Source organism: Dama dama, chromosome 33 (assembly GCF_033118175.1).
Source record: "Dama dama isolate Ldn47 chromosome 33, ASM3311817v1, whole genome shotgun sequence".
NCBI lineage: Eukaryota > Metazoa > Chordata > Mammalia > Artiodactyla > Cervidae > Dama > Dama dama.
The window spans coordinates 39,124,833-39,138,529 of NC_083713.1; the positions used below are offsets into that span (position 1 = coordinate 39,124,833).

At 37.2% G+C, this 13,697-nt stretch overlaps 1 protein-coding gene across 1 annotated transcript; it reads right to left on the reverse strand.

Annotated features, from left to right (window-relative positions):
• Positions 1-722: 722 nt before the first annotated feature.
• LOC133050854 (galectin-8) lies at positions 723-1,940 on the reverse strand. Its single transcript, XM_061135141.1, has one exon. It carries the CDS (start codon positions 1,753-1,755, stop codon positions 802-804), a length of 954 nt encoding a protein of 317 aa, XP_060991124.1. The 5' UTR covers positions 1,756-1,940; the 3' UTR covers positions 723-801.
• Between the last annotated feature and the right edge of the window lie 11,757 nt (positions 1,941-13,697).

The window sequence follows — 13,697 nt, forward strand, 5'->3', positions numbered from 1 at the left end:
TTGTCTACCTTACACTCTGTAGAGTATGTGCATAGGAGACCTCTGGCTCACTCGAAACTCCAGTATTCTAAAATATGCATTTACTGGTACAGACATCAGTGGCCTTGAGACTGATGTCAAGTTAATTTCAACATCATTTGGTTCAGTTTTGCTTTGCTTTTTGCCTTTATCTTTGTGCTGTGTTTAGATTTCATAGTGTTAAATCATTTGGTAATGCTTACAACTAGCAGAGCTAGATATTTATCATGCTAAAGAAAATCTCCAGACATAAATCAACATCAGTCCTCCCAATTATGGGATACAGTCAAACCCTGAGCCAGCACTGGAGGAAGTGTCGCCTGTAAGTTTGTGTCCTCAGGTGATTAACAGAGTAATCCTTCTAAGCCCCTGGTGTGTGAGGGAGGAGCAGCGGCCCAGAGCTTGGCAGAGCAGGGGATGCATGCGCCCCACTGTGTGCCCCTGGCCCCCACCACACACGCAAAGCTAAGTGCTCAGTGCGGGCTGGCTTCCTCTGTGACCGTGGACACTTCCTAAACGCTTGCTGAGCGCAAAGTAGGTTTAAAAGAGGCAGTCAGGGTGCAGAGGAGAGAGCAGGAGAGCCTGTTACAGCAATGGCTGTGACCACTGTCGCATCAGTCTTCTCACTCTGGGCTCGGCAAGGCGCGCAGCATGGACTGAGGATACCCAGCGGGACGTAAGGACTTAACAATGTATATAAAGCATGTCGTGATAGATGTGTTTTACCAAGGCCAGTGTTACAGAGGTCATGCTGTAGTTCAGCGTTGGCAGCCCCTGTGTCAGCTACCAGCTCCGCACTTCCAGCAAGTGGATGTCACCGTCGATCTCCAGCGTGTCGATTTTACTCAGCTCCTTAAATCTGTGCTTGTACTCCAGGCTGTGGACACCGTTTACCGCGACTTTGAATTCTCTCACGTCACAGTAAATTATCATCTCAAAGTACATCCCAGGACTAAAAGGGAAACAGGTAATATTTCTCTCTTCTTCTCCCCAGGCCTCCCGAAGAAAAGAATTTCTTACAAATGCTTTCATATTCAGGCGTGGGTTCAAGTGGAGAGCAATATCCTTGGATTTTCCTGATAGCAGATCAACAGTAAAGCCTTTGGCGTTTGTATTTACTTCTCCTTTTATGACGACAGTCCGTCCAGGGCCCATGGAGGAGTTCAACCTTGCTACGAACGGCAGAGTAAGCTGTGACCCGCCAGACTTTAGTACATTTTCTTTACTTATCCCTGTCTGTTCCAGAGTAGATCCTTGGGTACTTCCTAAATCCGAGCTGAAGCTGAAGCCCACAGAGTGAATGGTGACTCTGCCGTAAACGCCCAGCGTGTCGATCCTCTCTGGGCTGATCCTGTAGGCATACAGCAGGGTGTGCTTTCCATTGACAGCCACCTGGAACTTCTCCTTCAGCACCATGATCACAATCTCGAACGACTTCTCTTTCTTGAAAGGCATGTCGTAGGTGATCTCCTCCCTGCCCCACTTCTCATTTCTCAGAGTGTTGCAGACAATGCAGTTGGCCCTTTTGAAGCGTGGATTGAAATGGAAGGCCACATCCGCTCGGGGTTTCACGCTGCTGCCACACTGCAGGTCCACCTGGAACCTGTCCGAGTCACTAGGAACATGCCCACGTAGTACAATCAAAGTTCCCGGCTCCAATTGCTCAGAAATGGTCCCAACATAGGGGATTACCGGGTTATAGATGACATTCTGTAGATTGTTTAAGGACAACATCATTCTCTTCCACCTTATTGTTGACTGGGCTCTCTTCCGGGTATGGTCTAAGATTTTAAATACGTTTCACTTAAAGAATTCCCAGATTGAAGTCGAGGCACGTGCCCCCGGGACTGGCGTCGCAGGCGCTGAGCGTTGGCAGTTGTCGCTCCGCCGCGGCACGTCGTCCGCGTTCTGAAGATTCTCTTTAAACACAATATAGGACTTCTATCCAATAAGGGCTAATACCTTTTTTTCTTTTATGCGTCTTTCTTAAGTTTTTAGTTGTTCAGTGTTTCATCCTCAGTGTTTTGTCTCGGCTAAAATCAAAAGGTTTTGGCACATTCATGATAGTTAAATGATGTATCCAACAAGGAAAACTATGCCAGCGTCTGGCATAATTGGGATGAATCATAGGTTATTACATATCTGTGAAATTTTCAGGTAAAATTTAGCCCAGAAATGGGGGTCTGAGACTATGATATATTTAACATTTACATCTTAGATGAGTAAATGTAACAATTTTTATGGGAATACCCCTTCTTGTAAGTGACTGTCCACTTTTTAAGGCTGTGATTAAAATATATATAACGTAAAATTTATCATGCTACCCATTTAAAAAAATTGTGTTGATAGACATAACATAAATTTTACCATTTTCATCATGTTTAAGTGTACAGTTATGTGGTATTAAAGACATTCAAACTGTTGTGCAACCATCTGCTGTTTCTAAAACATTTTCATCACCACAAACAGAAACTCTGTAACTATTAAGCAATAACTCCCCATTCTTATGCAGCTAACGACAACCTCTAATCTACCTTCAGTCTCTGAATTTGCCTTGAATGACTTAATTTTAATATGATTGCGTATTTTTAATTTTTCTTCTTAGATGAGTGGTAGAGACTACTATTGTCAGTTAGAAGAAATAAAATATAACACTGAACATTTCTGTGTTACATATATACAAACACACAAATACCAATAAAGCATCACAAGGAAATAAGCCCCTAATATCTGTAAGTTTACTAAACATCTTACTAATTTTTAGGATTTCCTAAGTATTTTCAGGATGAAGAGAGCTTACATTTCTTTTGTATTATGATGTACTTTATCTTAATTTTTTTTGTACTTTATCTTAAAACAAAAATCAGGAAATCTGTAAACACACATACATACCTACTTATATGTATATACATACATACCTACTTATATGTATATACATACATACCTACTTATATGTATATACATACATACATACATATATAATTAAGGTCCCCATTTTAGTCATACCAAGGTGACAAATATAATAGAATAACATAGAAAAAAATAGAGGAATAAGAATTAGAAGGATACAGGATTTTTAAAACATCATTTTACAGGTGTTTCCATTTGTTTAACTGTTTTAGATTGTACACAAGATATGTTAGTTTAAAAATATTAACAAAAGCAGCAAATAAATAGTATGAAAATATTTTTTCTGATCTTAAGAAACTGTCTCTCAGAGGAAACTCTCTTAAAGAAAGTACTTGCACTGTAAGCCGTACATAGCCACAGGAATTTTTCTGAACAAGAGTCATTAGTGAAATTTATTAAGACTGGTGTCAACTATTAACTGTTCATGCCTAGAATTTTCTGAAGAGGATATTTATATATGATTCATAATTTAATCAAAGGCTTCAGATTTTGGTGCTGCTAAATGGAAAAATACACAGTAAGTAGATCAACAGGTAAACAGAATCCTTGTAGAACTTTCTCTGCCAAAATTAATCTTTGATTCATATAATGAATGTAGAGTTGAACCATAAAGAAGGCTGAGTGCTGAAGAATTGATGCTTTTGAACTGTGGTGCTGGAGAAGACTTCTGAGAGTCTCTTGGACAGCAAGGAGATCAAACCAGTCAATCCTAAAGGAAATCAGAAATTTTACCTGATATTTTACAGATATGTAATAATCTATGATTCATCCCAATTATGCCAGAAGTTGGCATAGTTTTCCTTGTTGGCTACGTCATTTAACTATCATGAATGTGCCCTGATATTCATTGGAAGGACTGATGCTGAAGGTGAAGTGCCAATACTTTGGCCATCTGATGCAAAGAGCTGACTTCTGAACAAGACCCTAATGCTGGAAAGACTGAGGGCAGAAGGAGAAGGGAGCTACAGAGGCTGAGATGGTTGGATGGCATCACTGATTGAATGGACATGAGTTTGAGCAAACTTCGGGAGATGGTGAAGGACAGGGAAGCTTGGCATGCTGCAGCCCATGGGGTCACAAAGAGTGGGACATGACTCAGCAATTAAACAACCATATAAATAATATATGTATAGGGCTTCCCCTGTGGCTCAGCGATAAAGAATCCGCCTGCAATGCAAGAGATGCAGGAGACATTTGTTGGATCCCTGAGTTGGGAAGATTCCCTGAAGGAGGGCATGGAAACCCACTCCAATATTCTTGCCTGGAGAATCCCATGGACAGAGGAGCCTGGCAGGCTACAGTCCATAAGGTCACAAAGAGTCGGACACGACTGAAGTGATTGAACACAAACGCACACCTGTGTAACTGAATTACTTTGCTGTAACCTGAAAGCAACACAGTATTGTAAATCAACTATATTTCAACAAAAAAAATTTATAAAGACTATAAAATATACAGTACAGCTACTATAATAAAACAATGTTTCCAACTTGCTAATACAATAGAAAATCCATAATCAAACCTAGTCTGTTAAAATAGGATCTAAAAACAATGGAGAAAAAAAGGACTTTTAGACAAGTATTGTTGGTATAAACTAGATATACATACTTATATAGGAAAAGCTAGAAGTGAAACATTTCTCAACCATATACCAGAATAAATCCAAAATTGAATTGTGAAAAATTGAAGTACAAAGAAAAGTCATACAGGTACTGGAAGAAAGCATGAATTCATTTATCACCTAGGAGTGAGTGAATCTCTCAACATAATAAACTATTGATAAAGCTGACTATACAAATGTTTTAAATCAATAGTTTATGATAATAAAACAAACTATTGATAAAATTTATTATAGAAAAACAAAAAATAACATTTTTCAAAAAACAAATTTTTTGAAAACTAAGAAGTTCAACTTTCAAACTTATAGAGGTTTCTCCTTTATACTTCTAGCCTCAATTTGTAACTGTTAACATTTTCCATATTTGCTTTCTCTGTCTTTCTATAATAGACACATTATTACTATTATTGTTATTATTATTTTTTATTTTGATGGAATATTTAATAGTAGTTGCAGGCATCGTGATCCCATGGCTTTTTAAAATTTTTTTTATTTTTTTCATTTATTTATTTTTTATTGAAGGATAATTGCTTTACAGAATTTCGTTGTTTTCTGTCAAACCTCAACATGAATCAGTCATAGGTATACATGTATCCCCTCCCTTTCAAACCTCCCTCCCAACTCCCTCCCCATCCCACCCCTCTAGGTTGATGCAGAGCCCCTGTGTGAGCTTTCTGAGCCATACAGCAAATTCCCATTGGCTCTCTATTTTACATATGGTGATGTAAGTTTCCATGTTACTCTTTCCATACATCTCACCCTCTCTTCCCCTCTCCCCATGTCTATAAGTCTATTCTCTATGTCTCTCTCTCCATTGTTGCCCTGTAAATAAATTCTTCAGTACCATTTTTCTAGATTCTGTATATATGGATTAGAATATGATATTTATCTTTCTCTTTCTGACTTACTTCACTCTGTATAATAGTTTCTAGGTTCATCCACCTCATTAGAACTGATTCAACTGTGTTCCTTTTTATGGCTGAGTAATTTTCCATTGTGTATATACACCACAGCTTGCTTATTCATTCATCTGTCGATGGACATCTAGGCTGCTTCCATGTTCTAGCTATTGTAAATAGCACTGCAGTGAACAGTAGGATACATGTGAATGTTTTAGTTTTGGTTTCCTCAGGGTATATGCCTAGGAGTGGGATTGCTGGGCAATATGGTGGTTTTCCTAGTTTTTTAAGGAATCTCCATACCATCTTCCATAGTGGCTGTATCAATTTACATTTGCACCAACAGTGCAAGAGCATTCCCTTTTCTCCACACCCTCTCCAGCATTTGTTCGTAGACTTTTTGATGATGGCCATTCTGACTGGTATGAGGTGATATCTCATTGTAGTTTTGATTTGCATTTCTCTAATAATGAGTGATGTCAAGCATCTTTTCATGTGTTTGTTAGCCATCTGTATGTCTTTGGAGAAATGTCTGTTTAGGTCTTTTTCCCACTTTTTGATTGGGTTGTTTGATTTTCTGGCATTGAGTTGTGTGAGCTGCTTGTATATTTTGGAAATTAATCCTTTGTCAGTTGTTTCATTTGCTATTATTTTCTCCCATTCTGAGGGTTGTCTTTTCACCTTACAATTTCCTTTGCTGTGCAAAAGCTTTTAAGTTTAATCAGGTCCCACTTGTTTACTTTTGTTTTTATTTCTGTTACTCTAGGAGGTGGGTCATAGAGGATCTTGCTTTGATTTATGTCATCGAGTGTTCTGCCTTTGTTTTCCTCTAAGAGTTTTATAGTTTCTGGTCTGAAATTTAGGTCTTTAATCCATTTTCAGTTTATCTCTGTGCATGGTATTAGGAAGTGCTCTAATTTCATTCTTTTACATGTAACTGTCCAGTTTTCCCAGCACCATTTATCAAATAGGCTGTCTTTGCCCCATTGTATATTCTTGCCTCCTTTGGCAAAAATAAGGTACCCATAGGTGCATGGGTTTATTTCTGGGTTTTCTGTCTTGTTCCATTGGTCTATATTTCTGTTTTTGTGTCAGTACCATACTGTCTTGATAACTGTAGCTTTGTAGTATAATCTGAAGTCAGGAAGGTTGATTGCTCCAGCTCCATTCTTGTTTCTCAAGGCTGCTTTGGCTATTCAGGGTCTTTTGTGTTTCCATATGAATTGTGAAATTTTTTGCCCTAGTTCTGTGAAAAATGCCTTTGGTAATTTGATAGGGATTGCATTGAATCTGTAGATTGCATTTGGTAGTATAGTCATTTTCACAGTATTGATTCTTCCTACCCAGGAACATGGAATATCTCTCCATCTGTTTATTTCATCTTTGATTTCTTTCATCAGTGTCTTATAATTTTCTTTCTACAGTTCTTTTGTGTCCTTAGGTAAGCTTATTCCTAGGTATTTAATTCTTTTTGTTGCAATGGTGAATGAGATTAATTTCTTAATTTCTCTTTCTGATTTTTCCTTGTTAGTATATAGAAATGCAAGTGATTTCTGTGTATTGATTTTGTATCCTGCAACTTTGCTAAATTCACTGATTAGCTCTAGTAATTTTCTTTTTTTTTAATTAATTAATTTATTTTACTTTACAACATTGTATTGGTTTTGCCATACATTGACTTGAATCCGCCATGGGTGTACATGTGTTCCCCATCCTGAACCCCCCTCCCACCTCCCTCCCCATCCCATCCCTCTGGGTCATCCCAGTGCACCAGCCCCTAGCATCCTGTATCATGCATCAAACATGGACTGGCGATTCATTTGACATATGATAATTTACATGTTTCAATGCCATTCTCCCATGTCATTCTGCCCTCGCCCTCTCCCAAAGAGTCCAAAAGACTGTTCAATATACATCTGTGTCTCTCACATACAGGGTTATCGTTTCTTATTTGGAGGGTTATTACAGGGTTATGCATTTCTTATTTGGAGAAATGTCTACTTAGATTCTTTGCCCATTTAAAAAAAAATTTTTTTTTCTTTTGGAGTCCCGTGTGGTGCTAGTGGTAAAGGACCAGTCTGCCAATGCAGGAGACATAAGAGACAGAAGTTCGATCCCTGGGTTGGGAAGATTCCCCTGGAGGATGGCACAGCAGCCCACTCCAGTACTCTTGCCTGGAGAATCATGTACAGAGGAGGCTGGTGGCTACAGTCCATAGAGTCACAGTGAGCTGGACATGATTGAAGCTACTTATTAGCACACAGAATTTTTTTTTTCACATGTTCTGTATACAAGTCCCTTGTTAGATATATAATTTACAAATATTTCATCCCACTTTGTGAGTTGTCTTTTCAGTTTCTTACTTGAACACAGAACGTTTTTAATTTAATAAAGTCCAATTCATCTTTTTTTTTTTTTAGTTGCTTTTGCCGTTTTGGTGTTGTATCTAAGAAACATTGCCTAATCCAGTGTAACTATGATTTACTCCAGTTTTTTCTTCTAGAAGTTTTATAGTTTGTGTTACATTTAACTCTGTTATCCATTTTGAGTTTGATCCATTTTGAGACCATGTTTAATTTTTGTTTATGGTATGACGTAGAGGTCTAAATAAGTCTTTTGCATGTGGATATCTAGTTTCTTTAACACCATTTGTTAAAAACGTTCTTCTTTCCCCACTCAATTCTCTTGGTACTCTTGTTAAAAATCAATTTACCTTACATATAAGGGTTTAATTCTGGATTTTCAGTTCCTTTTCATTGATGTATAAATCTGTGCTTAGGCCTGTACCATACTGTCTTTTTTCTTTTCTCTTTTAAAATTTATTTGACTGTTCTGGGTCTTAGTTGTGGCATGTAGGATCTTTAGTTGCATCATGCAGACTCTTAGCTGCAGCCCGTGGGATCCAGCTCCCTGATCAGTTATCCAGCCTAGGCTTCCTGCACTGGGAGCAAGGAGCCCTAGCCACTGGACCACCAGGGAAGTCCCCATACTGTGTTAATACTTGGTGCTTTGTAGTTAGTCTCAAAGTTGGGAAGTGTGACGTTTTCAACTTTATTCTTTCTTTACAATATTGTTTTTGCTTTCCTGGGTGTCTCTTTTTTTAAATTTATTTATTTTTTAATTGAAGGATAATTGCTTTACAGAATTTTGTTGTTTTCTGTCAAACCTCAGCATGAATCCCACATCCCTTTTATTTCCATATGAATGTTAGGATCAGCTTCTTGACCTCTGGGAGGAAAAAAAAGCAGCTTGGATTTGGTCGTGGATTGTGCTGAATCACTTCAACATTTTAGGGAATATTGCCATTTTAACTATGTTAAGTGTTTCAGTTTGTGAACATGGACTATTTTTCCATTTGTTTAGATCTTCATAATTTAATTTCTTTCAACAGTGTTTTATAGCTTCAGAGTGTAGAAGTCTTGCACTTCTTTTGTTAAATTTTTTTCTGGGTAGTTCATTTTTTGAGTGCTTATTTTCTTTCTGTTATAAGATACTATATGTGTGTCTTGTTCATTTCTTCACCCAGACTTAAAATGAATGATTTCTCCATGAAGCTTTGGTTCTGTATAATGGGTAATGGTATCTCGAAAATATCTCAGTGCTCACTGTGTTCTAAAATATTCATTGTAGAGAGAAAGTAAGGTTCTCTGAATTTAAATAACTTGCTTATTGGTCTTCTGCAGATACTATTGTCAACTAAAATGAGCCAGAATTCTTTGGAGAAGAATACATTCATGTTTGCTGTCAATAAATAACATTGATCTGGAATATATTATTGTTGTGGGAAAGCAAGAATACTTTCCAAGATGTTTAGAAGTACTGACAAAAATGCCAGCTCAAAGACCTTTTATTGGTTGAATTTTGCTCATTCAAACATGAAAAAGAAGGCCATGATTATAATAACTAGAACTAGTTGAATCTGTAAAAAACCCTAAGTCCATGACACTGGTCAAAAAGAACAGATTGTATTTCATAATGTCATAACTTATATATGCCAGATATCCCAGTTACAAAATATACAAAAATATATACCTCATGGTTGTTGGCTAAATGGTAACTCATCAAGCATCAGGCATGGACTCTAGAGAAATAGATTTGTAACTGTGGTTTTCACACCATGTTTAATATAAGAACCCCCCAAATACAAGTGTGGTGTGGTTGCACGTATGTTGAGGGAACCTTCAGGAAGTCTGAGGCCTGGTTTTGGGCAAATGGTCAGGGAAACTTGGGATTTCACCTGTAACTCACCTACCTCCCAGTAACTTCCTCCACACTAGGTGTTTATTGTATACATGTATCAGGTTAGCTGATAAGCACTTTCCAGAATCTCAAGCAATGGAGGAGTCAGGAAGCTATAACTCTTCCCTCTCTGCAGAAGCATACTTTGCATGCTTTTCCTTGGGAAAAACCTTCTTTCTGTTTGGTTAGCATCACTGGCAACTGTGTGTTTTCCATGAGGATTCTAGTGACCCAGCATTCTATTAATAGGATACAATGTTGCCTAATTTCTGTCATTCCTATTTTAATGAAAGCCATATATTCCTATTTTTTGTGTTTACTGTTCCCAATTGAGACATTTATAGGAAAGAAAAAGTAGACAATTTTGACAGCTGTTAAAGATTCTTTATGTATAATGTTGAGTCTTTAGAACTAACAATTAGGTTACAATTTGTGTATTTAATTGGTAGAATAATATAAATACACTAACTTATAATCCTTAAGTATATTCACTTGTCAGCTGTTATACCATTCAGTGTTTTTGAAATGTGTACCATAAATCCCATTGTTTGCTTTGAGCACTCAAGATTTTTCAGCAAAATTACTATTTCTGTTTTTCTTACCACCTGGAAAACTATTCTTATATACAAAAGTTTAGAATGTTTGTTTATGTAAAATGAAATAGTAATATTCACTGTAATGTGGTAATGATATATTTAAAAAAGGCAAAGGGTTCCGGGGATGAGTGTAACATGATAAATTTTCAGTTCACTCAGAAGTCCGACATGGTTATATCCTTGGGCATCTCCCAAGTGTACCATTTTAAAAGGAGTTAAACAGTATTATATGCAATTGGAATTTGCTGTTTTATGAAAGAATTTATTGATATGATTACAGACTACATCCATGAGAAGTGGCTGTTCGTGAAGAAAATACACTGAAAGGCAATTAGCATTAGCACATCCAGTCTTTGAACTTAGTGATATAAATGTATTATTTACTAAGAATATGTGAATGCTTTGTTTCTGTTAGTTTAACCAATGTTCTGAGTATCTCTGAGCAGTAAAAGTTCATGTTCACCTGTTGAGCAGGCCTCTGATGACTTCAGGAAGACTGGACAATTTTTTATTTCCTCTGACTGGTGAAATCACCCCTTAAGTTCTAACATTCTAGCTGATTGAAACTTTCAATTTAAAATTGAAACTTACATCTCTGAACTTACTTAAAAGATATTATGTTACTCATTTTTAAAAAGATTTACTATAGCATCTTCTAGAAGGAGTTACTTTTTGATGTCCTGTGTAGATACTAAGTATTTTCCATCTTAGTATGTATCTGTCCTTCATGTATTTTATTTCTTTTTAATTTGCAATGGTCCTTTGGGGAGAATTTAGCTATTCTCCAAGAACACTGAGGAGTCAGTTGAATTATAAAACATCAGCTTGTAAGTCAGCAGTTCTGACCATTCTTTATAACGTTGATGGGTTATGAATAAAGATAGATAGGAAGGATCAGATTTAGAGCATTAATATATTAGCTCCAACAAGAAATCAAGGGATGAAGTGTATTGCACTTTTGTTTAGCTCCATGAGGGCTATTCTAAGAAAACTATGCCTAAGACACACTACAAAATGAAACCCTAAGATAAAGAGAAAATCTTGAAAGCAGACAGAAGAAAGTGATGCTTTACATACAAAAGAATAATCATTCAAATTCCAATAGAATTTTCATCAGAAAACAGAGTAGCCACAAACAAAAAACAGAAATGAAAAGAAAAAAGAAATCATACTGGCCAGAAGACTTTAAAACTGAAACAATAAATCAGTCAACTCCAAATTCTATGTCCAGTGGAGATATCCTTTAGGAATGGTGGCAAAGATAGCACAACTTTAAAAATGGAAAAAGGGAAACTTATCTTCAGCAGACCAGTACTGCAAGAAATGGTAATGGAAGTTCTTCAAGAAGAAAAGGAATGATAATAGAAAAGTTGAATCTTCAGGCACAAGTAAAGAGCATCAGAAATGGTAATTACCTGGAGAAAAATAAAATGATATTTTTATCTTCCTAAGTTCTTTAAAAAGACCTATGGATATTTAAAGGAAAATTATAACATTGTTCTTTGGGGTTTTCAATGTATGCAGTTGTAATTCATAAATATATAGCAAAACAAATCTATAGAATTCCCTAGGAAATATGTAAAACTATTACAGAGTATGCCTGGGGTAGGTGGTTAAAGGGACGTGTGTGCTTGTGAGGTTTCTGTATTTTACATGAAAATGAACAGCATTCTGGTTGAATTCTGATGTACTGTGTTTCTTAAATAAAACACTAAAAAATACAAAGAGAAATATCATAAAAGCTGACAGCAATATTAACATGTAGGATTAAATAAAGAATTGAAAGAAGTCTGATGATAATAGTAGTTATATTAAATATTAAAGGTCTTATCAGGGCAATTAAGAAGTAGACATTGTGAGAGTGGATATAAAAGGAAGACCAAACTATATACACTTTATGAGAATTATCTTTTCGGTATAAAGACACACAGGTATGTTGAAAGTAAATGAGTGGACAAAACCATACCAAGCAAACAGTAAACATTAAAAGCAAGGAATAGCTATATTAATATCAGATAAAGTATCTTTCAGAGAAGAGAGTATTATTATCAGAGATAAAAAGGAATATCAGTTCAGTTCAGTACAGTTGCTCAGTTGTGTCTGACTCTTTGTGACCCCAATGAACCGCAGCACGTCAGGGCTCCCTGTCCATCACCAATTCCCAAAGTCCACCCAAACCCATGTCCATTGAGTCGGTGATGCCATCCAACCATCTCACCCTCTGTCGTCCCCTTCTCCTCCCTCCCTCAATCTTTCCCAGCATCAGAGTCTTTTCAAATGAGTCAGCTCTTCACATCAGGTGGCCAAAATGTTGGAGTTTCAGCTTCAACATCAGTCCTTCCAATGAACACCCAGGACTGATCTGCTTTAGGATGGACTGGTTGGATTCCTTGCAATCCAAGGGAGTCTCAAGAGTCTTCTCCAACACCACAGTTCAAAAGCATCAATTCTTCTGCACTCAGCTTTCTTTATAGCCCAACTCTCACATCCATACATGACTATTGGAAAAACCATAGCCTTGACTAGATGGACCTTTGTTGACAAAGTAATGTCTCTGCTTTTTAATATGCTGTCTAGGTTGATCATAACTTTCCTCCAAAGGAGTAAGTGTCTTTTAATTTCATGGCTGAAATCACCATCCGCAGTGATTTTGGAGCCCAAAAAAATAAAGTCAGCCACTGTTTCCACTGTTTCCCCGTCTATTTGCCATGAAGTGATATGACTGGCTGCCATAATCTCAAGTTTTCTGAATGTTGAGCTTTAAGCCAACTTTTTCACTCTCTTCTTTCACTTTCATTATAGTTCTTCTTCACTTTGTGTCATAAGGGTGGTGTCATCTGCATATCTGAGGTTATTGATATTTCTCCCAGCAGTCTTGATTTCAGCTTGTGCTTCCTCCAGGCCAGCATTTCTCATGATGTACTCTACATGTAAGTTAAATAAGCAGAGTGACAATATACAGCCTTGACATACTCCTTTTCCTATTTGGAATTAGTCTGTTGTTCCATGTCCAGTTCTAACTGTTTCTTCCTGATCTGCATACAGGTTTCTCAAGAGGCAGGTCAGGTGGTCTGGTATTCCCATCTCTTTCAGAATTTTGCACAAGGTTTTGTTTGTGCCCTCCAAGAGTCTGTTTCCCCAGTCCTGTGTAAGTTCTATAATCAAATCTCATTGGCTATCAAAATCAAATTTCCTGGGTGTTCTCAGTCCCTTTGCCAGATCCCCAGGTTGGGGAATCCGTTGTGTGTCCTAGAACTTTCTTAACATTGTGAGAATTTGTTTGGTATATCTGTTCTACAATTTCTGAGTTGTCTGCTCAGAGGCTCTATGGTGAAGTTAGTGGCGACCTCCTCTAATCAGGTTTATGCCATATCCAGTACCGCTGAACCCAGAGCCCCTGCCCCTGCAGCAGGCCAC